This window comes from Dryobates pubescens, chromosome 18 (genome assembly GCF_014839835.1).
Source record: "Dryobates pubescens isolate bDryPub1 chromosome 18, bDryPub1.pri, whole genome shotgun sequence".
NCBI lineage: Eukaryota > Metazoa > Chordata > Aves > Piciformes > Picidae > Dryobates > Dryobates pubescens.
In genome coordinates, this window is record NC_071629.1 from 22,588,113 (window position 1) to 22,611,880 (window position 23,768).

Sequence of the window (23,768 nt, forward strand, 5' to 3'; positions counted from 1 at the left end):
CAAAATTAATCTCCTGCCAATAATGAGCCTTCCTGAAGATTCCAATTGCCAAATTCTGATTTCTGGGACTAATTGCAATTAAAATATATAGAGAGAGGCAGCTGTTTACTTAAGCATTTAAAGTTACTAGGCAACTATCAAAACCAGTCAAGGGCAAAACTTCAGACACTGTGCTCCTACAGTGGTCACAGAGAGAAACCTTCCCTTGATAAAGTGAACATCATTTTATAGTTGTTCATCAACATTTTGTGCCAAGCAAGCATTTCTCTCCTGACAATACTGGCCTGATGGATGCAGCTCATCTAAGAGCAATCAGTGTATAAATACAGACTGAAGAACAAGCCTTACAAATCTTTGTATGGTACAGGCTACAATAAACCAAAAGTTAGCTGGACATGCTTGTCTAAAGCTTTTTTGTCACCATTTACTCAGTCACAAAACATGTTTTATAACCAATTAAAATACTATGTATAAAAAAAACCAACCAAACAAACAAAAAGCCCCAAACAAAACCCAAAGTCCTCCTTGTTGGCAGTCCACACTACGCTGCTCCTTACACCAAAATGGGACAAGAGAAGCTCAGGGAACTCAGAGCAGCCCAGGATGATCACCACCTCACAAAAGCAGGTTTATTCATCTGAGTCCAGGTCACTGTCTCCTGCAATGGAATGGAAGTCCTCACTGTCTTCCTCATCCTCAGACAGATGGACCTGACTTAACACACTTGGTCCACAACGCTGCTGTTCCTCCTCCTCCTCCTCTTCTGAGATCTCATATCCTCCAATGCTGCTGAAACTCGTATCTCTCGTGTTGGATTTGGGGTCTGGCTCTTCATAGCTGCCATAACTAGAAGAAAGAAGATACTCATACTATATACTCATACATTTCAAATCAGCTGTTGATACCAACGACTTTGGATTTAACTCCTGTGTAAGTTCTCTGGCTTGAAGTCCTTGTGGAACACTTGGAACCACTGTGCACTTCAATCCTGTCTGTAGCTAGCTTTTTAAAACATAGGAACAGTTCTGATGAAGCAACTGTCTGCTAGCATCATCACCCCACTCTGACAAGGAGGAAAAACAAATCACTCCAGCACCTTCCATCTGCATCCTGTGCTGCAGACTGAAAGAGGCTGACAGCCTGTTCTCAGCATCTTCTCCAGCATTTTCTGCTGGCTATCGTCAAGGTGCTGGCCTGGACCATTTGCCTGACCCAGCACAGCTCCATGCATTAAGGGACTGGATTGCATGAGCAGAAAAAAAGCAGAGCAGAGAGTCTAATGCTAATACCTTGCAGGATGGCCAGAGGAAGAAAAGGAGGTCGGTATTCTCTCAGTTGAACAGAAAAAAAGAGAGCTGATATTGCTGTAGTTGGCATTATGTAATAATGGAACACCTCCCAAAACACAGCATGTGCATACTCCCATTCTTTTGGACTTAACTAAACTTTCAGCTAAGGAAATTCTTATTCTTGGGAGAGAAAAACCCAAATGAAACCCCATCAGCTAAATCTTTCTTTAACTTCTCCTTGTGGTTTCAGAGAAAACCTGCACAAGCCTTTATTTGTCCTGCCTTCAAAAACCACTGGGTACAGGAAACTATCTAACCTACAAGGTAGAACTTTTGTCCTATTTGTTTTTCATTTAACTAACGTTTTGGTTACTGAAAGTCTAACAGCAAGACCACATTTCTCTCAATAAGGAGAAAATGGGGTTCAACACTAAAATCAGTGACAAAAACAACATAAAAGAACAATCATGAGATAGCCCTCAACTAAAGAAGGCCTTTTGTTCTGAAGAATTATTTTACCAAGGTTCCCAGCTCTAGTTACCTGATATTGCTGTCCTCCATAACATGGGATGTCTCCCCACCATCCCCTTCATAAGACATCATGCTTTCTTCATTGTCCATGCCCATCCGTGTGTTCTCTTGCAGAATATGAGGTTGTTTAGGTCTCACTGCACTGGGCTCCACATCTGAGTCACTGCCACTCTCACTCAGTTGTATAGCTGTGGAAGAAGCCAACATCTGGTCACAAACCACCAGTCACAGACCTACTGCCTTTGCTTGAAGGCTGCAATACTGACTGTCATCCAAGAACCTGACAAGAGCCTTAGTTGCTTGCTTTCCCTGAACAATGCCCCCTTCTTCCCACCCAGTCACTTCCAGAAGTCACTGCTACCAAACACTGCAAGCTTTTCTGCATGGTAAGGTTTTGTAGACAAACAGGGAAAGGATCTTAAGACCCTCCAGACACCCCTCCCAGTTCTTGGTAACACTGACCACACCATTTCACAACAAAATAAACGTGGTGCTTCTACTGAGCTGCCTAATCCTGGCTCTGTACACCACGTCCCAGCCCAAACCTTCTCAGAATCACTTGCAGTTTCACTTTCTGAAATAAAATTGACCAGTTCTTGAGTTAACTCTGCTTTCTTTTGTGTTTGTACTTAGATCACTCCCATTCCACACTGTTTTCAGTACCATTTATGTTCATCTGGTTTTCTCACCTTGCTCTTGGCCTCTCTTCCTCTTTTGATGCCTAGACTACCTGTCTCTATGCTCTCTACTGCACATTTTTGTGATGGAAGATGAGCAGATCAGCTGCCTTTGTGAACAACCAGTTCTTATTCAACTTTGAATGAAAAAGGACACTTACATGAGAAAGGATTATCTCCCTCTTCTTCACTCCCATCATCATCATCCTCTCCATCTGACATGAGCAAATCTTCATAGAGGACACTGGCCTGGGGCTGCTGTGCTGATCCTTCTTCTTCATCAGCAAGATCACCATCTGCATCTTCAACTTCCTAGGTCACACAGAACAGGGCTAGTGGAGATCAAGCACCACACAAACTCCTGCTGCCATTTCCAGCAGATGCCCATTATTTATCACACTTCATTCCAAAGTACTCCTTTTGTAATGTGACATTTTCCAACTACATTTAAGAGTCTGCCTATGGCTGTCTTTCAGAGTTGGAGACAGAGCAGACAACCCCTACACTATGGAGACTTCTACCACAAGTATACAACTCAACACAGAAGACTGTGGCTGGGATTTCTGTAAGTACACTCACTGGGGCTGGAGTCTTAGGTTTCCCATCATCATCCTCATCAAACCCTTCAATATCTACGTCAGAGTCTTCCTCGCCCAGCCTACCTCGCCCCTGGCGCATCTGAATGGGGAACACAAACAGCAATTCCATCATTAGCAAACACCAGGCAGTACACAGATGTATCCACACATACACAGCAGCACCAAGGCACCACTGGCCATAAACCAAAGGCTACACTGCCATCTGCACCAGAGAGATGGGTGCAGGAGTACACAGGGGGAAACCACAAGAAGAGAAATATTTGTGTATCAGCCTCAGAGCAAGGATCCTTTCTGTCATTATTCCAAGATCAGGGAGCACACAGTCTACAGACACTTTTATCCTGATGTGCTCATTCTTGAACAGGGAGCCTGCAGCCTTACAGCAGCAGAGTTCTCTATTTACCTGGATATTCCCAGGAAATACCACTAGATATTAAAGACTGCTTATTTGCACTAAAGATTTTAAAAGCAGGCAGTTTTCAACAAATCTTCTCCTGCCCATCTCTCTCCTGTTCTTCCTTCAGTCACCATGAGTCCAAGGTAGAGCAGACACATAGGTTTTGTCTCTGTAAATTCAGTCTATACAGAAGTTGAAAACTTCTAAATCTAGAAGGCATTCTCAAAGCTACAGAGAGGCACAATGCTAGATGGAGCTACTCATAACCAGTCTCTGCTGGTCTGGGTTGCTCAGAAGAGCTCTCACTGATCTTCCCATCTCAAAGCCCTCCTCATCCTCATCTTCCTGGTAGTTAATTTTCACGGTCATATTACTGCATCTCTTTCTGCTATTCCCTGTCTTCCAAAAATTAGTTGCTGTTAACACAGAATAAAGACTAAGAAAAAATAGTTCATGGTTACTGTAAGAGCTTCACTTATATTGATTTAATACCTTTAACCTCTGTGCTCTTTTTTTTCCCCCTTTTACAACTACAAGGTAACTCCAGTGGAAACCATCTCTTCCTAGGTGTTTGTACAGCTTCTAATTGTCACTGGATAACCCTATAAATAATCTAATTATCATATTGGCCTCACTCCTGTTGATAAAGATGTGCAGGGTAGTGCCAGGAGGATGGAGCCAGGCTCTACTCAGAGACATCCAAGGACAGGTCAAGGGGTACCAGGGGCAAGCTGGAGCAGAGGAGGTGCCACAGGGACAGGAGGGAAAACGTTGTCCCTGTGATGGTGCTGGAGGCCTGGAGCAGGCTGCCCAGAGAGGTTGTGGAGTCTCCTTCTCTGGTGACATTCCAAACCCACCTGGACGTGTTCCTGTGTGACCTGCCCTGGGTGACCCTGCTCTGGCAGGGGAGGTGGACTCAATGATCCTTTGAGGTCCCTTCTGATCCCTACCATTCTGTGACCTTCCAAATCTGCAGAATACACTTCACCATTTCCCTGTTCAGAACCGACAATGGTTTGCACATTAGTGCTTCGTAGTATGAGTCACCAGGTTTCTGCTCCCAGAAGTAATGAAGCAAACAAATATCTGGCCTTAGGCAGATTCTTTTGCAGCTTTTGATTCTCTATCCTTTGTTTTGCAGCCTTGATTCCCAGGGCAGCTTTCCTCAGAGCAGTCAAAACGAAGGAAATTGCACAACTTTTGCAAAGGATTCCCTTCTCTGCTCCTGGAACCTGCTGATCTTTGTCACCTGTTTCCTACAAAGAATTGCCTCCTGGCAGTAATTTGCTCATACAACTCAACTCTCCAACCACATGAAAAAATGGAGGATTCTGACCTGAGTTCCTGGCTTCTCTGGGGTAGTGATGGGAGTGTCCATAGCAGACAAATTGCTCTCATCTTGATAGATTGAAGCATCATGTGACATACTGAGGGAAGTGTTGGTGTCATACAAATCAGGTGGCTAAAGTATATGTGGAAACAGGAGACAGCATTCTCAGGCACTGAACTGAGACTAGAACAGTATCTTGACAGGCAAGACTGGGATTTCAGGATTCAATGCAAAATGCTTTTTTGGTATGGTGTTTACATCATTAAACACTGCTTAATCCAAATGAGCTATTGATTCCTAAAGAACAAATGTGGTAAAATGCAGTGGCTCGTCACTTCAGGTTTGAAGTTTGCCAAAGAGCAGACCTGAAAAGAGAAGTCAGCATTTCTGTGCAGTGCAATCCTACAGAGGCTAACATTTGAATTGGGCTCAAAAAGGATTAGACAGATACATAAAGTCTTTCTACAGCTCATAAATGCTGTGGTTCAGATGCAACACCAGTTTAAGGTGCCTGAACTGCCAGTTGCCAGAAGCAAAGAGGCTTCAGTGTAAGGATCACTGTATGTTTGCATCCACTTACTTCTGGTCCCTGCAGAGACAGAACATTCGATTACATCAACCTGTGGTTTGACTCAGCACGGCCCTTGCAATTTCCATTCCTAAGCTGGAAATGGTGTTGCAACCATGAATGCTGCTGTCAGAACTGGGAAGAATCTATCACGTGTGAAGTAGCAAAGCTTCAACAATTCTGTGTAAACCACTGTCTCAAGAGTCCCTAAAGCTGACAAAGGCAACAAAAAGCTGGGGGGGAGGGCTGGATGTGGTGTTCTAAAAGCCGATCTGCAGTCTGCATGCCATTTGACTTCTGAAGAGTTAATGCAGTAGCACTTTGATAAATACTCAGTTTACACAACATGACAATCCTTAAAGTGTTAAGAGCAGCAACAATATAATTTAAATTAGGCAAAGTAAGCTTACTAAGAATTTAAACAGACATGTAAACCACAGACAGCTCTCTACTTGCTCTATCTGCTTCCTGGGTCTAACTCCTGAAGACACTTATGGGGATTAGTCACACTTCACTGAGCACATTAGGCAGTTTCTTTGCTCATAGCAATAAGCCTCTTCAACAAGATCTCCACCAAATAGCTTTCTGGCTCCTCAGCATTAGAGCATTGCTGTTTTTTAACTCATGTTCTCCTTACCTTCTCATTGTTTGCTTCTGAGGGTTTGTAACTTACATTTTCCCACCAACATTCACTTGTACCTGACTGTACAGAGTTTTGCAAGTTGCTTGGGAAATTACCTTCTTTGTCTTAGATACTTCACTCTGAAGCCTTATAACCACTTCTCATATTTATCATTAGAAAGCAGCTATTAGCACATCACCTGACAAGATACTCTACTAAAAGACAAACTGCAGACAGCTGGATGAACGGCACCTCAAGATCAAACATCCAGAAGACTGAAACTAGAAGAAAGGAAGTGAAAACTTTGCTTGGTCACTTGCCTGTGGAGTGTAGGGACCAGGGGTCATAGGATCAAGACTTTCCAGATCTGCCTCCTCTAGTGCTGCTTCCTTAGCTGTAGAGATGTCCCTCTCAAGTTGAGTCAGGTGCTCATCATACTACAGACAGAGACATTTGCTAAGTTGCAGAACACAAAACTCAAACACACAGAACTATGACTGTACAGCTGTCCACATACCTCAGCCAGAGTTTGGTAACAGATGTTTACAATCTCCTGGGCTGTTTTTGTGTACTGACTGTCCGGCCCTGTAGTAAGAAACAAATCTTTTCTATGCATTCTGACATTTGCCCACTTCCAGCTGCTGAGAGAGAGAGACTGGGTGTGGTTACACAGCTCTCATGACACAGATGCCTAAATCCCAACACCTTCCCATCTAAGGAGAAACATAAAGCAGGTTTCATATTCAGCTAACAAAGAGCAGCCAGTTTGTTGTAGCATTAAAAACACTGTTTAGGAGGCAGGAAGGCTGTACCCTGTCAGTCCCAAGGAATTTCCCAGAAACAAATCACTGAAGCACAGATGTGTACTGAACAAGCAGAAAACCCTCTTCAAATGCAACTACACAGGATGGTATATGAAATACCATGTGACAAAGAAAATGTCACTGTTTAAGCATCTTTTCTCTCATCAGGAAAGAGAAGCAAAGCAACAATCAAGCTCAGGATTCAGAGTTTCAGGCTTTGATATCACCACAGAAGAGCCCAGATGCAATCATTTAAGCACAGCAGGCACCTGAACCCTTACATGCACCACCTACCATTGTACTTAATGCTGTTGGCAAGGATGAGGTTAACATCATCCAGGAAAGTCTCTCTGTTCTGGTATTTGTGTTTGGAGATATTCTGGAAGAGATTGTCAGCCAGTAAGTCATCAACTCTGAACATCTCTCAAGTGGCTGCTCAGTTCAAGCTACACACCTTGCGGATAGTCTCCAGGTCCATGGGATTAGTGATCACCTTGTAGTAGTCAGGAACAAACTTTTTATTAACTGGATGATGAAATGGCCAGGACTGAAAGGAACAAAAACACCAAACAGACAAGGTTAGGAAGCTTCTGTGTACAATTTTTTACAGTTTGAGCTGCACATTTCACAAAGCAATTCTCCAACACTCAGACTGTAAGAGTATTTGTGACGAGGCATCTTGGATCCAGTATGTTAGCTTCAGGAGGGACACAGAAAGAAGATCTACCATTTGGATTGTTGAGACATTAAGCCCTCTCTTCTTCAGTCTAACCAGGAGAGACTCTTGTCCATTACTCCATTCAGACACAGTACACTGAATACGACACTATACGTGACGCTGAAGGCCTTCTCTGCTCTGCTCCAGTGAGACCTCACCCTCAGTACTGCACCCAGCTCTGGTGCCCCCAGCACACTGAACTGCTGGAGAGGGTCCAGAGGAGGCCATGAAGATGATCAGAGGGTACTACAATGCTTGGTAAACCTGAGCAACTAGAAACAAGCTTGTGCTTCATTTGCACCCAAGAACTGTAGCTTTGCAGAGTGCTTCCAGAGCTATCAAAGCAAGTGCAGGAGTGGTGTATGCTTTGGAGTGATCATGCTTCATAAAAAGCATACTAAAGGGAGGCTGACACAGATACTACACAGTAGTGAGATCAGCAGGACCTTCTGGACCTTTGTGCTAGTGAAGGGGATGAGCCCAGGAATGTCAATGCCAGTAAGAAAATCACAGCCCAGCTCTGTGACAGAGCACTGTGGGGTTTAGGGGTTTGTTTGCTTTTGTTGCGGGGAGTGGGAGGTTGTTTTGTTTGGGGTTGTCTGTTGCAGTGCACTAACAAAGGTATGAATACACAGCCACGGGATGACAGCACCATCAGCAGCACGTTCTGCACATCACACATACATGCTTTCTACCCAAGCTACATACATCTGGAACTGCCATCATCTTCTGAGTGACAATGTTATCCAAAATGAAGGAAAATGCCACTTGATCATCATCATCCAGGAGAGGATTGATTGCTTTTTCTAATCGAGCCAGTTTATCTTCTTTCTGCAGGAAAAGCAAGGAACATCAGTGGCTGACCCCAGATCAGTAACTGTTCATATCAGGATACTCTGTCACAAAGAGACTCACACACAATTGTCTTCATAAAATGGTGAGTGGAAGGGGGAACAAAACCTGGCTATCAGCCTGCATACATGCTAAAGTAACTTGAGTGACAAATGCACACCTCTTTTTGATAAAGACTCCAATGTGAACTGTTTAAAATCAGAACCATTCAAATACAACCCAGGCTATGGGCAGGAGTTTCCTTCTTCCCTCCCTTTAAAGCCCTGTGTTTTGTCTACTTATGCCCTTTATCCTCAGACTCCTCAACCACCTCTGCTCAGGCCCCCCTCTCCATTCTGATCACAACTCATCCCCAAGACTTGCCTCTTTGAGCTTTTCATCACACAGGTCCAGCATGGACTGAGAGATCTGCGTCAGCGAGTGCTTTGGCCCTGCAAACACACAGCAAAGCCAGTCAGATGCTCCAGCCTGATTAGAAAGGCAAATCATGGCAGTGTGACTTCCTGCTTACTCCTAAGGCATCAGTGATTCCATTTCTAGCACTGCTGGAAGTATATGCTCAAGTATATCCCAAAGACACCCAGTTCAGTATGGATTTTATATGAGATAAGGTTACTTGTAGCAAATATTCATACTTCTGGTATACATTCCGTCAAGATTGGGAAACCCTATGGGAAAGCAGCTCTGCCTGTGGAAGCCTGGCCTCTAAGCCCTCCCCACTGGCAAAACATTTGGAGCTGAGGTGAAGAAATTTTTGCTTTCTTGACTAAAAACAGTCAGTGAAGCAGAATTGCTAAGGAAGGTAAAATGGACATTCAAGGAACATGCAGAAAATCACAGCTTAAAATAATCCCACAACCTTCAGCCACAGGTATTTGCAGAAGAACTATGAAAAAGATCCTTTTGTTAGGATATAAAGAGCCATCAGGATAATAAATGGAGCAGTAAAGGCACAAAGTACCACTGCCTGCAGTTCTGGAGCCCCTATTACAAGAGGGATCTGGAGGGGCTGGAAGGTGTCCAGAGAAGGGCCAGGAGGATGAGCAGAGGGCTGAAGCACCTCTCCTGTGAGGACAGACTGAAGGAGTTGGGGCTGTTCAGTCTGGGGAAGAGAAGGCTCTGAGGTGACCTCATTGTGGCCTTCCAGTATCTGAAGGGGGCCTACAAGAAGGCTGGGGAGGGACTGCTCAGGATCTCAGGCAGTGATAGGACTAGGGGGAATGGAATGAAGCTGGAGGTGGGGAGATTCAGGCTGGAGGTGAGGAGGAAGTTCTTCCCCATGAGAGTGGTGAAGCCCTGGAATGGGTTGTCCAGGGAGGTGGTTGAGGCTCTGTCCCTGGAGGTGTTTAAGCCCAGGCTGGATGAGGCTCTGGGCAGCCTGATCTAGTGTGGGGTGTCCCTGCCCATGGCAGGGGGGTTGGAGCTAGATGATCCTTGTGGTCCCTTTTAACCCTGACTGATTATATGATACAAAACCTGACAGTGTCACCCTGAATGTTGCACAGCCCAGAGACACTCAGGGCAGCTGGGAGGTTCTTCTGTCTGTCAAGAGGTTAAAGAAGGAGAGTAGGTTTAGACTGGATCTGAGGAAGAAGTTCTTCAGTACAAGGGTGGTGAGACTCTGGAACATGCTGCCTAGGGAGGTTGTGGATGCCTCTGCCGTTGGGTGTTCAAGGCCAGGCTGGATGAGGCCTTGAGCAGCTAATTCTAGCTGAGAGGTGTCCCTGCCCATGACAGGGGGGTTGGAGTAGATGGTCTCTGAGGCCCCTTCCAACCTGAGCCATTCTATGCAGTTAATACTTTTTGGAAGAAAACCTTTCTAGCAGTGGCCAGAATAGAGCTGCCCTGCAGCACTTCTCACTAGCAGATACAAGCTCTGCTGCAGAACTTACTTTATTTTATTGTTGTTTTTTTTTTAATCTTTCTGACCTTCCCAAATGGGGAAAAATTCATGGCAACAGAGAATCAAAATCTGCAAACTGTACTAAAAGCTGCATGCTCCGAGGCACTGACTTCAAAGGGTGTGAACCAGCCCTGTTCGTACTGAAGACTCATTCACTGAAGCACAGCACTGAGAAAAGAACTGGAGAATGTTAGGGGTTGGAAGGGACCTCTGGAGATCATCCAGTCCAACCCCCTGTCAGAGCAGGGTCACCCAAGACAGGTCACAAAGGAACACATTCAGGTGGATTTTGAATGCCCAGAGCAGGAGACTCCACAACCTCTCTGGGCAGCCTGCTCCAGGCCTCCAGCACCCTCAGAGGGACAAAATTTTTCCTCCTGTTCCCTTGGCACTTCCTCTGCTCCAGCTTTTCCCCAGTGCCCCTTGTGCTGTCCTTAACACCCCTGAGCAGAGCCTGGCTCTGTCCTCCCCACACTGCCATGCACATCTTTATCAACAGGAGTGAGGGCAGCCCTCAGGCTCCTCTGCTCCAAGCTCCAAGCCCCAGCTCCCTCAGCTGTCCTTGCAGGGAGATGTTCCACTGCCGACAGCAGCTTGGTAGCTCTGAAGTACACAAGTATCTCCCTACTAGTCCATGTCTGAAAGAAAAAGCCAGGACACTCCCAGGGCAGTCTACTGAAAACAATGTTTTTCTTGGCTTCACTCCATCTGAAAGGGCTGTGCAGGACTTCTGTGCAATTTGACTCAACACATGCATCAGTTTCTTCAGTCATTGATAGGTTCCACAACAGTCATAGAATGATTTGGGGTCAGAAGGGACCTCCAAAGGTCATCCAGTCCAACCTCCCTGCAGTCAGCAGGGACATCCTCCACTAGATATAGTTGTCCAGAATCCTGTCAAGCTTCACCCTGTGTATCTCCAGAGGCAGAGCAACTCTCTCCCTGGGCAACCTGTTCCAGTGTTCCACCACCCTCACGGTGCAGAACTTGTTCCTCACATCCAACCCAAATCTGCTCTTCTCTAGTTTGAAGCCACTGCCCCTCGTCCTGTCAGTGCAGGCCATTGTAAAGTCTCTTTCCAACCTTCTTGTAGCCCCTTCAGGTACTGGAAGGTCACTATTAGGTCTGCCCAGAGCCTTCTCTTCACCAGGCTGAACAACCCCAGCTCCCTCAGCCTGTCCTCGCAGCAGAGGTGCTCCAGCCCCCTGAACTTCAGGTACTACACCACAGTCATCATTTAGTTACTGATAATGCTAGGATCCACTGCTTTCTCATTAATGAATTAGCTCATTACTGGTCTGTCAGATAAATGTGGAGAAGCGTCTGTTTATGTTTGCCATCTGACAGCGAGTTTGATCTGCTCTCCCACCGCATTCATTAGTTCTAAAAGCTCCACACAACATCCATGTACAACACAGCAGCAGAGGAAGCTTCCCTGCGTGGTCAGCAGCTTACCATTGTATGTGGCACTGTTCTTAACAATGAGCTCCAGATGCTCTCTGAACTCTTCTCGGGAGGGGTACTGCCGCTTGCGGACGTTTTCACGCAAGGTCTGCAGATCCATGGGCCGAGTGATAATCTTGTAATAATCTTTGACAACTTTGGGATTTACAGGGGTATGGAAGGGGTATGTCTGAGGACGAGAAGGAGAAAAGAAATGCTTAAACACAGTACTGGCACAGCTAACCTCACTTTAACCTCCACATCTGAATAGGCAGTATCACAGAAAATGTTCACACAATCAGTTCTTCAACTACACCAAGGAGAACAGGATAAGCTCAGTCCCACAGTGGCTATCACTTTCTTCTACAAAACATTCCTTAACACCACCAGAAGAAGAAGTATCTCTCAATTCCCAGATGGTATTTGGTGCCTGGATGATGCCCTGGTCGCATCCCCAGCGCTGGCCTGACACGGGTGCCCACGGTCCCGACCATTTCCACCTGCCCCTGGGCATCCCTTGCAGGGCAGAGGCCTCTCCCACAGCCCTTCAGATGGATTTATACTTACATTAAAGGCCACTTTTGGAGTTATGCAGCAAAAAGCCAAGAAACTGAATTTTAAATTCTCATTTTAAATCAAATCTCCCATTTAATCTTTTGACTCTGCAAGTTTCTGGTAAATCTAGTCAGAAACAGCAAAGTACCCAATTTCCTCCAGCCACACACATAAAAGTATTCCACATCGTGGGAGACATTGGCACAGCGCTCATCTGGGCAAACACTGGCCTGATTTTGGTGTCTACAATGCACCACCTACTTTGACCTAAGACATGTCTGTGGTCTCACAGCCTCCACTTACATTAGGAAGATCCCTTATGTCGTTGATGATGCCCTCCAAGATGGATGACAGCGTCACCATGGGATCTGTTCGCCGCCGATGGATAGATTTATGAGGACGCTACAGAAAGCAGAGGCAGAGAAGTTGAGGCAGTTCCAAGATGCAGAATATTTACCCCAGAAATCCTAAGCAATTGAGTTCATTAATTCACTGGGCAGCCATCTGAATGGCCCACAGAGGACTCCCAGGAGTAGTAAAGCAACTGGCCAGTTGGAATGAACAGAACTAGGAGACCTGCACTCACATTCAGGTAGTCACAGTGAACAGTTGTCCCCACTCGCCGCTTCTTCTTGGGAGGGAGCTGCTGCTTGGGGAACTTCAGAACCAGCGACTTCCTGCGAACCTCATCCGCACTAGGGGAAAAACCAAAAAGGCTCATGGATTCTCCAGCCTTTTTGTGAACCCAGACCACTTCTTCCCCAGAACTGGTGCCAGTCCCACCTGCCATTATACCAAACACACGTTCAAAATCCGGTACTAACAGTCTGTGGAAAGCCCTGTCGCCTCACTTCCACCATTAATACATGTATGAGTACTTTCCACTAACCTCTAACTTGTTTTTTTCCTACTACCTTTTGGTATCTCTGCTTCTTCCCATACCTCTCAATCAGTTGTTTGCCCAGGACAATTTTTGTTCCTTCTACTTTGATGAGTTCCTCGTTGTCATTGTGAATGACTGTTTTTTCCAGCTCTTCCTCCTGCTCCTCCGTCATTGCAACAGGATTAGAAGGTGGGGCATTGGTTTGGTAGTAGAGAGGACAGAACTTATTAGTCCTCATATGGCCAATTGCACCACATGCTCCACACTTTAGCTGCAAAGATATAAGACAACAGATGAGAATCCATAGAGAAGCTCCTAGCTCAGAGGCAAGTAACAGTAGAATCCCTTAGTCAGACCTCTAGGACACCACTAGAGCAGAAAACCTCTGCCCTCCCCAGACCTGTTAGGACACTTCACATATGAATGTGCTTACTTTTAAGTCTGGACGCTCTTTCATCTTCTTGGGTTTCTTTTCTGGAGGGCCCTTGAGCTTCTCTTTCTCTTGGTTCCTTTTTAACCGCCGCAGCTGCTCTTGGATGCGGCGCCGCTCCTTCCGCATCTCCTCACGGTGCTGTTCGTCAAACAGAGCAAACTTCCGTCTGGGCAAAGGCAAAAAGACACCAAACAAGACAAAACACAGGGTTTTTTTGAGCTGAGTTGATGAGTCACCAAGTACTCTTCTGCCAGCTCACTCACTGAACAAAATTCAGAGCACCCTTCACACAGCCAGCCACAGTATCACCAAGGTTGGAAGAGACCTCAAAGATCATCAAGTCCAACCTGTCACCACAGACTTCATGACTAGACTATGGCACTAAGTGCCACATCCAGTCCCCTCTTGAACACCTCCAGGGATGGGGACTCCACCACCTCCCTGGGCAGCACATTCCAATGGCGAATGACTTGCTCCATGAAGAACTTTCTCCTCACCTCAAGCCTAAACTTCCCCTGGTGCAGCTTGAGACTGTGCCCCCTTGTTCTGGTGCTGGTTGCTAGAGAGAAGAGACCAACCCCTTCCTGGCTACAACCACCTTTCAGGTAGTTGTAGAGGGCAATGAGGTCACCCCTGAGCCTTCTCTTCTCCAGGCTAAGCAATCCCAGCTCCCTCAGCCTCTCCTCATAGAGCTTGTGCTCAAGGCCTCTCACCAGCCTCATTGCCCTTCTCTGGACATGTTCAAGTGTCTCGATGTCCTTCCTAAACTGAGGGGCCCAGAACTGAACACAGTACTCAAGGTGTGGCCTAACCAATGCAGAGTACAGGGCACAATGACTTCCCTGCTCCTGCTGGCCACACTGTTCCTAATGCAGGCCACTAAGTCTCTCTCTTTACACAACTATGCTGCTGGAATTCCACACCGAATTCAACATTTCTTCACAGTGCCTACAGGTAAAGTTAAAGAAAAAAGCCCCCAAACAAAGGGCAAAGGAAAGCACCACCCAGGTCTCACATGAACTCCTCGTCCTTGGTGGTCCGTATGCGGCAGTAGGCGTCGATGACGGCCGGCTTGCGCACGGTCTCGCACCTGACGTACTCCTTCCCGTCCTCGTCGCGGAACGTGCGGTAGATTTTGAGGCGGCGGCCGGTGGCAGAGGAATTAAGGCTGGTGACAGAGGCAGTGTCATCGTCCTTGTGAGAGTTCGCTGAGGCACCAGAGGCTGATGCTGCAGGAGAACAGTTGATTTAGAATCACAGAATCAATAAGGCTGGAAAAGACCTCAGAGATCATCAAGTCCAACCTGTCGCCCAACACCTCCTGACTAACTAAACCACGGCTCCAAGTGCCACATCCAAGCCTTTTTTGAACACCTCCAGGGATGGTGACTCCACCACCGCCCTGGGCAGCACATTCCAATGGGCAATTACTCTTTCTGTGAAGAACTTTCTCCTCACCTGCAACCTAAACCTCCCCTGGCACAGCTTGAGACTGTGTCCTCTTGTTCAGGTGCGGTTGCCCGGGAGAAGAGGCCAACCCCCACCTGGCTGCAACCTCCCTTCAGGGAGCTGGAGAGAGCAATTTACTTTTTACTTTTCCCACACTATAGAAACATCACTGCTTGAATACAGAACATAGTCTTGGCTTAAAAGCTTCCCCATTCAGCAAACCTAAGCAGTACAAGTCTGGGTGTTTTCATTTGTTTGTGCTCTCTTACCATGACACAGTATAAGCCTAAAAGCAAGGCTAAACTACCCAGTCATCCACATGGATTATAAAGCCAGAAGAAACAGCTACAGTCATCAAGGGCCTGCAGGTGCCTAAGTGCAACGTGTCAGGCAACTGCAGCATGGCCCAGCACACTGCTTATAGCTCGAGTGGGTTTGATCCTAAGGATGGAGATTGGACAGAAACTGAGAATCAACAATCATCCAGTTCTCCAGTTAGTGATACAGCCACAGGACTGGCCTTGTCTTAAGTGACCCCAAAAGCTTTCCAGCACCATCTATAATTTTGGTTGAGAGATTTTGTTTAAAACAGCATTGGGTGTATTTTCATAAAGCAACAATCATCAGCAAATCCTCCTCATTATCCCTTACTGTATTATTCCAGTAATTTTTTAATTACTGATTTACTCCCAGTCTGTGTTTCCAACAGCAACAACAATGCTGACCCAGATGCAGCAGAGTTCAACTTTGCCCACAGATCCACAAGTAACAGTGGTGGTCATGAGCATCATCACACAGACAGAAGTTCATTGACAACTGAAAACACTTTCAGCTGCCAGCCAGGGACGTATTGAGTTCTCTGTCAGAATGCACTGAAAATGAACAGGTGTCCAAGGGGATCCAGAGCTGGCACCTGCCCAACTACCTCCCAAACACACTGCTACAGCACACAGTATAGCAGACACTGTTATCCACCTAAATTCTCTTCCTGTCTGTTCCACTTCCACAGCTGGGTTTAAACACAAGATCCAGTCTGAGCACCCTAAGCTGGCTGCAGGGACCATTTGTGAACACATCTTGAGGAAACTGCTCAAAAACATCCCCCCTCAAAAAAACCCCAACCACAAACCCAAAAGGGGATATCTAAAGAAATACCAGAGTGACCGTTTGACGCTGTGCCTTTAAGAAAGGGGCACACTGGCTAAATGTTTCTAAAATATTTTGGTATTCTAAACTAATTTCATTGGTAGGATTGTGGGAGGTGAGATTGGACCCAGGGGAGCTGGGAACTTTCTCTCAGTCTTCCTTTCTTTGCTGTCCCTTCCACACTGGACTGCTTCTGGGCTTTTTGCCAAGAGATAAGAACTAACTAACTGCCTGTGCTTAGGCCTCTGCTGTACTAACTCCCTTTTTTCTCTTCTTCTACCTCTTTGGGGGGGAAGGGAGGTCGGGGGGTGAAGGGGGCACAGGGGGAAGCCCCCTCTGTTGGGGGTCTGGTTTCTGACTGTGTTTATTTGCTGTATATTCCTGTATATATTGTAAAATACCTGTTTCCTTGTAAAATATCTGTTTCCTTGTAAAATATACTCATTTCTCCAACTGAGTTTTAGCCGTGGTTTCTTTCTCAGTGGGGGAGGGAAAGCAGAGCCTTTCCTCTCAACCCACTACAACCAGTAAGTTTACAGGCCCAAATAAGCAAAACTATGGGGCAAAGAAAACACCTTACATGCATTTTCAGATAGTAACTGATTGGCAGAAGGAAGCAGCACCATCTAAGTGTGTCTGCACAAGCAGCACATGTAGAGTCCTTCCTCCTTTTAAGGAACACACTCTCCTCTGAGAGGCCAGATCAGCAGCACACAGAGCTCTGCATCCCCTCCCAGGTACATTCTGGTGGTTGCAGTTACTTACACAGCCCCTTTTTGTCTCTCCTATCTTTTTTGCCCCTCTCTTTGTCATTGCCACTGTCCTCTCCCAGAAGCATCCTCTGCAATTCCTTTCGTTCCTGCTCTTCTCTCTCCCGAGAGAGCTGAGAACTAGTTTTCTTGTTCTGTAACATGTTCTCAATATTCTTTCCCATCTCTTCAAAGTCACTGTCTTCAGCTGAGCTGCTATCTGTGTCTGTTGACAGGATCTCAGTGGACTCCAGAACCCTAAAAGGGGAGATGACATGAAAGTCTGTTAGTCCTTGTGTCCTTCTCTCCCCACCAAAAGGAAAAAAAAAAAGTATAAAACCAGCCTGCTGCCTTCCCAGAAACACAAAGGTCATTTTCAAACCTTTCCATCGTTTTCACTATTGGAAATTACTAGGGCAAGAAAATGCACAATATATTCCCTCCTGAGTCCTCCTGTAACTCTCATGCCCAAAAGATTAATAGTTCCAAGTCTAACAAGTTGATCTCTTCTTCACCAACAGTACTGTGCTCCCTCCCAGCTCTCAGGCCTTGGGTCAGAACGAAGGACAACGCACTCATTCTTCTGGCAGTTCTAAGGAACAGGGCACAGAATTGGTAGCTGCTACTCAAGAAGATGGCAAACTGCCAGAGGAATACCTCATGCCACTATGCATGGCAGACTATGCAACACATTCTAGGTTTCCAAAAGATCTATGACAGCAAGACACCAAGGCTCCCCCATGTTTGTATTAACAGCCAAAGCCTTCTTTCTCAGTGCTGCATTCTGTGGGTACAAGCAGTTGAATCCACATCTGTACCACTGCCTACTATGTGGGCCCCAGGCTTAAACAGGGCTGGAATCTTAAGGTGGGGACAGGGTGGAGTTCCAGGCTGTAAACATCAGGTAAGAACTTACTTGTTTTGTAAGTCAAAGATGCGCTGACACTCTTCTTTGTATCTCTCCTGGTGTTCTGCTACAGAAAACCGAGAGCCACGAGCGAATTTGCTCATGGGACCCTCCCCTGAGCGCGCCTGCTCCGTAGACATCGTCCGCACCACATCAATCACCTCCCACCGGGACAGCTTCTTTATCTGCAAAGAGGGAGACAGACTAGAAATGGCTTCAAAGGTGTGCAGCTGAGGTAGCTGACTGGATTTCCACACCAGGTCAGAGCAGAAACCTTTATGTCCCTTCCACCATTAGTGAAGGGGACTCTGCAACCTGCTCCAGGCTCCTGCTCACCTCTTCTTCAGGGACTCCGAATTTCCGCAGAAGCTGTTTGGCGTTTTTGAGAGACAGGCGGCGCAGATCAGCATCTGTCCCAGTCACTGTCTTCTTCACTGGCTGAGGTTCTTTATCATCCTGTTCATATGAAGATATGGCCCATTAAAGGCATCACACAATAGTCTTTCCTAGGCTTGTCTTCTGGTATTTTCTTTCCGATGCCTCATATTTACTCAACTTCTCCCACTTGACTTTCCAGTTATTGCTCTATGTCCAGCCCAGCCTTGGGAACTATACCTTTTGCTGAGTTGGTTTGTTTGGAATCTTCACATAAGAAAATCCTTCACCACAACCAGTAGGATCTGCTACACCAGTCACTTCTAGGAGGCACTTGCCCTTCATAGCAGCGATGAAGGCTCGTGTGGTGTTCCATGGAGCTGTGCGCACCTGCCAGCAAGAGATTAACCAGGCTTTCACAATGCTGCTGCCATCAAGACAGTTCCAGCCTTTGACTTCTGATTCTTCCAGTCATACTGAGAGCTTTTCAACTGACTGATCCTTCAGCTTCCCTGATAAAACCTCAATGAAGAAGCAAAGTGCTAGACAACCCGTAAAAGGCATTTAAGGCAAGAATCCTAGTCCCGAAAGGATCTGGCAAGAAGGATCCCCAAAACACAGGTATAAGGGTGGCAGCAGAACTGCCAGAAAAGTTGCAACAACACTTGATCTGCTGAACCCTGCTTTAAATGTCCTTTACATACAAAGACCTTATTTTCCTCCTGTCATGCAGATTTATAAACTAGGATGCAAGTTCATGCACCACTCTGACAGTACCTCATCATCGATCTTCATCTGGAAATCCTCTTCATTCTCCTCTTCCGGTGCAAAGAAGGACTTCTCCCCATAGCCTGCATCCTGCAGAAAAGTATTAGGAAGAAAATGAGAACTTCAAGTCATGAAAAGGTTACTGAAGAGAGACTAGAAGCATAGTAAGAATCTCCTGTGGAGAACTGCCATGCTGAACAAGCATACTTCCACAGAGCTGTCTGCAAGATTCACTGTGACCCACAGTATCACAGACATCGGACTGAGCAGGACTGTGACAAACTCCAGAGCCAAGCACTCCAGCCAACTTGGACAAAATGACCTAGCTCTCTCTCAGCCACACACTGATTACCTGCTGGCATGGAGCTCCAAGGAGAACTATAAGCCCTCTCTCCTACCTTCCCTTTGCTACCTTTAAGCACAGCTAATTCAGTATCTAAGTAACAGGTGGAAAGAAGATAGTCACTCTCTCTTGAAGAGTTTATGCAGCAGAAACCTCAGCAAATTGGCCAGTAGTCAAGGGCTTAATTTGCCTACTTTATAGCAAAACTAGCTTGAGGCAAGCAGTGCTGCCTGGCCTCACCCTTCACGGTGCTACTTGTCAGTAGCTTGCCCTATGGCCTATGGGGAGCGTTCACCTTCAGTCGCTGCTCAGCCGCGATCATGCTGTAGTAAGCACAGCACTGCTCGGGGGACACCATTGCTCTGATCTCCTCCTCTGTTGGCAGTCTGAAGTCTGGCTTTAAAACCCACCAGTTGGAGTCCATCCCTGAAAAATGCACAGATCAAACACAAGGTAGTTTTCTACAAATGTTGGGTGCCACCACAATCTTTCCCTGCTGGCAAAAGAAGCGAGCATGACAAATACATGGCGCTAAAACCACTACAAGTGACAGGGCTTTTTCATTCTGCACTTGTCTGAATCAACAACCTCCAACTCAGATCCTGTTGGAGAGGGACTGTTTGCAAAGGCCTGCAGTGACAAGACACAGGGCAACAGCTTGGAATGAGAGAAGAGCAGATTGAGATTGGATGTTAGGAACAAGTTCTGCACCATGGGTGCTGCAACAGGTTGCCCAGGGAGGTAGTTGAGGCCCCAACCCTGGAGATACTCAAGGTCAGGCTTGACAGGGCTCTGGGCAACCTGCTCTTGTGGAGGACGTCCCTGCTGACTGCAGGGAGGTTGGACTGGATGGCCATTGGAAGTCATTCCAACCCAAACTATTCTATGATTCTGTGATTATATCAGCAAATTCTCATATATATATTGGACCTCAGAGCTGCCTGCCAATACCTGAAGGGATCATATACAGGAGGGCTGCAGAGGGACTTTTCCTAAGGGTATCTGAAGACAGGACAAGGGGGAATGGTTTAAAGCTGAGGGAGAGCAGGGTTAGACTGGATCTTCAGAAGTAGTTCTCCAGTAGGAGGGTGGTGAGACTCTAGAACAGGTTGCCCAGAGAGGTTGTGGATACCTCCTCCCTTGAGATTTTCAAGGCCAGGTTGGATGAAGCCTTGAGCAACCAAGCCTCACTTAAAGGCATCCCTGCCCATGGCAGGGAGTTGGAGTAGATGTTCTCTGAGGTCACTTCCAACCTGAGCCATTCCATGATTCTATGACATGCACATCCATTCAACATATAGGCTACATCCCAAAAGCATTTAATCCACCTCTCACTTCCTCACCTCAAAAAACGGTCTACCAGGAGGAGGTATTCCTTCCTCTTTCTCTGTCTGGACCTCCACGAGCAGCAGAGAATGGCTAACTGCAGATAAAGCCTGCCAGTACCTGTGCGCTTGAAATCAGCGCAGAGCTTCAGCCGCTTGCGGATGCTGCTCTCCGAGTGCGAGGGGAAGGCCTTCTTGATGTCCTCCATGCGGATCCTGCGGGGGCGGTCTCTGCTCTTCCAGAAGAGGCGGTAAATAAACACCTGCAGAACAGACTCGGCTGTGATGGCTGAAGGACTTGCAAAGACAGGACAGGCAACGCTGCTTCCACTGACTGCTTCAGTTGTCTGACTTATTCATACAATGGTTTGGGTTAGCAGGCACCTTAAGGATCAGCTAGTTCCAACCCCCCTGCCGTGGGCAGGGAACACCTTCACCAGACCACTGAAACCCATTAGGTTTTATAGAATTAATGAGTATAGTTTTCCAGGCCCAGTGTCTGCTTCAGGTTCACAGAATCACAGAAAACACTCAGTTGGAAGAGGCCTCCAGGATCATCTGGTCCCACCCTCAAGCAGCACTGCAGGGTCAACACTAAACCATGTCCCCAAGCACACAGTCCACAGTTGCTCATACACCCCCAGAGATGGTGAATCCAGCACAGGCCAGGGCAGCCTGTTCCAATCTTTGAGAACCCTTCCAGTGCAGAAATAATTCTTGATCCCAGCCTGAACCTCCCCTGGTACAGCTTGGAACCATTTCCTCTAGTCCTGTTCCTTGACACCAAGGAGAAGAGGCTTCCTCCTCCTCACTCCAACCTCCCTTCAGGTAGTTAATGAAGTTTAACCTTCTCTGAGAGCAAGATGGAGAAAAAAAAAAAACATCTTTGGAGTTTGTCTGAGGAATGGTCATGCTTTGGTACAGAATGTTGAACTCTGAGAAGAGCAGGGATCTTCTTGCTCTGCAAATACCTCTTGAGTTATAATTTTGAATTAAACTGACAGTAAATTACTAGAAACTTTCTCCAAAATCTCAGTCTGGGGACATTTATTTGAATGGTCACTGACAGGCCCAAAGCTTGATGGCCTCAAGGTCTAGGAAATCAACAGAGACTTCTGAAGCAACTCAAATTCTGTGCTAGTGACAGGACTGTGGTGGCATCCCTTAAATGTCTCTTAGTAAAACCCTTGTAACTCATTTTACGCAGCATAATCACTTCAAAGTTCATGCCAATTTCTTCACTTTCCTACACATCCACATCACCTTACAGCCTTGTCTTTTGGCTAATAAAAGGCCTCTATCAGATGCAGAAGTGGCATAGTGTAAACCATTGGTTAAATGACAACCAAAACAGTCTGCATGGTTAACACCCAACTCCTAACAGTGCTCTCACTTCACAACAACAAAAACAAACAGAAGAGAAGAGAGAAAGAAAAGGCAGCCAAAGCAGGCTTCTCAAACCAAGGCTGTCCTCCAGGCAGGCACTGGTGACAAGTCACAAATGACTGATGACTGAACGAGAGGGAATGGCCTCAAGCTGCCCAGGGAGGTGGGTGAGTCACTATCCCTGGAACACGTCTAAAAGCCATCTAGATCTGGTGCCTGGGGACACCTTTAGGCTCGAGGTGAAGAGAAAGTTCTTCACTGAGAGAGTGATTCGTCATTGGGATGCGCTGCCCGGGGAGGTGGTGTAGTCACCATCCCTGGAGGTGTTCAAGATGGGACTGGATGTGGCACTTGGTGCCATGGTCTAGTCATGAGGTCTGTGGTGACAGGTTGGACTCGATGATCTTTGAGGTCTCTTCCAACCTTAGTGATACTGTGATATGGTGGAGTGAGAGACTTGGTGGAGTGGGTGAAAGGATTGGACTGGATGACCTGGAGGAGCCTTTCTGGTGTGGATGATTCCATGACTCTATGACTCTTTGACTTCGCCAAAGGCACCTCAGATGCTCAAACTGCCTTTTCTCACATACCTGCAGAAAATCTCTGATGTGGGTGTTGGCTCGTTTCGAGTTGGGCCCAGGGACTTCATACAGTGGGCACTCCTGGCCAACAACAAAAATGTCCACGAGCTCCCGCACGTAATAGCCCTGCCGCGTCCGGATGATCAGGAAATCCGTTTCAGGCATCTTGTGCAAGTAGATCGGGGCCCGGAAGAGGTTGTTTTCAAACGCCTCATGAAACAAACAAAGACCAAGTTTGAAAGTCAGGCTTTGGTCAATTTTCTATAACTCAATCTACAACAAAGATCATAAACCCTCAGTGATTCCACCCATCACTTATACCACAACAGACACAGATGTGCAGTCAGGACATCACTTGCTCATGCAGAGAATGACAAAGGGTGCAGCACAAAAGTGTAAGAAAATCCAGAATAAACGTAGAGAGAGTTCAAAGGCCTGTTTGAACTGACCTTGAAGAAGGTACTTTAAAAAGGGACAGAAAGAACATATGCAGAATTAAAATATAACCACAGAAACCAGCCCAGGTCAGTCTGGGTATGGAGAAGGCAACAGAAGCAAGGACTGAAGACTTTGCTCAAGAAAGGAGGTTGTAAGAAGCTAACCCTGAAGATAAGAGAGCAGCAGAGTTCAGCTAAATGCTGGTAGGAAGTTTTAAACTAGCTGGTAGGAAGTTTTAAACTAGCACCAAGGAGGCACTGCACAGAATGGAACTGGAAAAATCATTTTCCTCTATAAAAGGTTCTCTACCCACAGGGCTTCCACGAGCCTTTCCCACTCCTGCTCTCCCACACTAGCCTCATACACATCACAAAGCTTTCCCTCAGATGTCCTGACTTTAAGCTTTACAGAAGTCCTGTTTTATCCATTAGGAAGTCCTGTTAGGCTTGACCAATTAGTACTGTCAGTTCTGTGATGATGTCCAATATCAGCCTTCACCTTACTTTTCTCCTGTGGTACAGCATGGACAGAATTATTGCTGCAGCAAGAGCAGTCAGCATTAACTGAAATCCATCTGTATTTGCATTTAGCATGCATTTTGCAACCAGGTGGTCCTGTCAACATTATTAATTCCTTTCCCCATCTCAACTGTATGTATTTCATCAGCAGAGAGAGGCCCATAAAAGCACAGCTATACA

The 23,768-nt window shown here is 46.4% G+C and overlaps 1 protein-coding gene across 6 annotated transcripts in view; it reads right to left on the bottom strand.

The window, feature by feature from the left end:
• Positions 1 to 309: 309 nt before the first annotated feature.
• TAF1 (TATA-box binding protein associated factor 1) overlaps positions 310 to 23,768 on the bottom strand; it is a 36,897-nt gene continuing 13,438 nt past the window's right edge. For 2 of the 6 annotated variants that reach the window (XM_054169732.1, XM_054169729.1), the window contains exons 16-40: positions 22,642 to 22,842; positions 20,787 to 20,928; positions 19,636 to 19,766; positions 19,007 to 19,087; positions 18,470 to 18,619; positions 18,191 to 18,310; positions 17,864 to 18,039; positions 16,964 to 17,205; positions 14,619 to 14,832; positions 13,604 to 13,769; positions 13,230 to 13,441; positions 12,874 to 12,982; positions 12,591 to 12,689; positions 11,745 to 11,922; positions 8,750 to 8,817; positions 8,243 to 8,365; positions 7,271 to 7,363; positions 7,111 to 7,195; positions 6,531 to 6,598; positions 6,334 to 6,450; positions 4,830 to 4,955; positions 3,077 to 3,175; positions 2,659 to 2,809; positions 1,831 to 2,008; positions 310 to 846 (exon numbers count right to left, since the gene is read on the bottom strand). In XM_054169732.1, coding sequence (XP_054025707.1) covers positions 630 to 846; positions 1,831 to 2,008; positions 2,659 to 2,809; positions 3,077 to 3,175; positions 4,830 to 4,955; positions 6,334 to 6,450; positions 6,531 to 6,598; positions 7,111 to 7,195; positions 7,271 to 7,363; positions 8,243 to 8,365; positions 8,750 to 8,817; positions 11,745 to 11,922; positions 12,591 to 12,689; positions 12,874 to 12,982; positions 13,230 to 13,441; positions 13,604 to 13,769; positions 14,619 to 14,832; positions 16,964 to 17,205; positions 17,864 to 18,039; positions 18,191 to 18,310; positions 18,470 to 18,619; positions 19,007 to 19,087; positions 19,636 to 19,766; positions 20,787 to 20,928; positions 22,642 to 22,842 — 3,546 coding nt within the window. In that variant the 3' untranslated portion in view covers positions 310 to 629. The remainder of the gene's footprint in view (positions 847 to 1,830; positions 2,009 to 2,658; positions 2,810 to 3,076; positions 3,176 to 4,829; positions 4,956 to 6,333; positions 6,451 to 6,530; positions 6,599 to 7,110; positions 7,196 to 7,270; positions 7,364 to 8,242; positions 8,366 to 8,749; positions 8,818 to 11,744; positions 11,923 to 12,590; positions 12,690 to 12,873; positions 12,983 to 13,229; positions 13,442 to 13,603; positions 13,770 to 14,618; positions 14,833 to 16,963; positions 17,206 to 17,863; positions 18,040 to 18,190; positions 18,311 to 18,469; positions 18,620 to 19,006; positions 19,088 to 19,635; positions 19,767 to 20,786; positions 20,929 to 22,641; positions 22,843 to 23,768) is intronic. The other 4 variants (XM_054169734.1, XM_054169731.1, XM_054169730.1 and 1 more) reach the window with 3 other exon arrangements.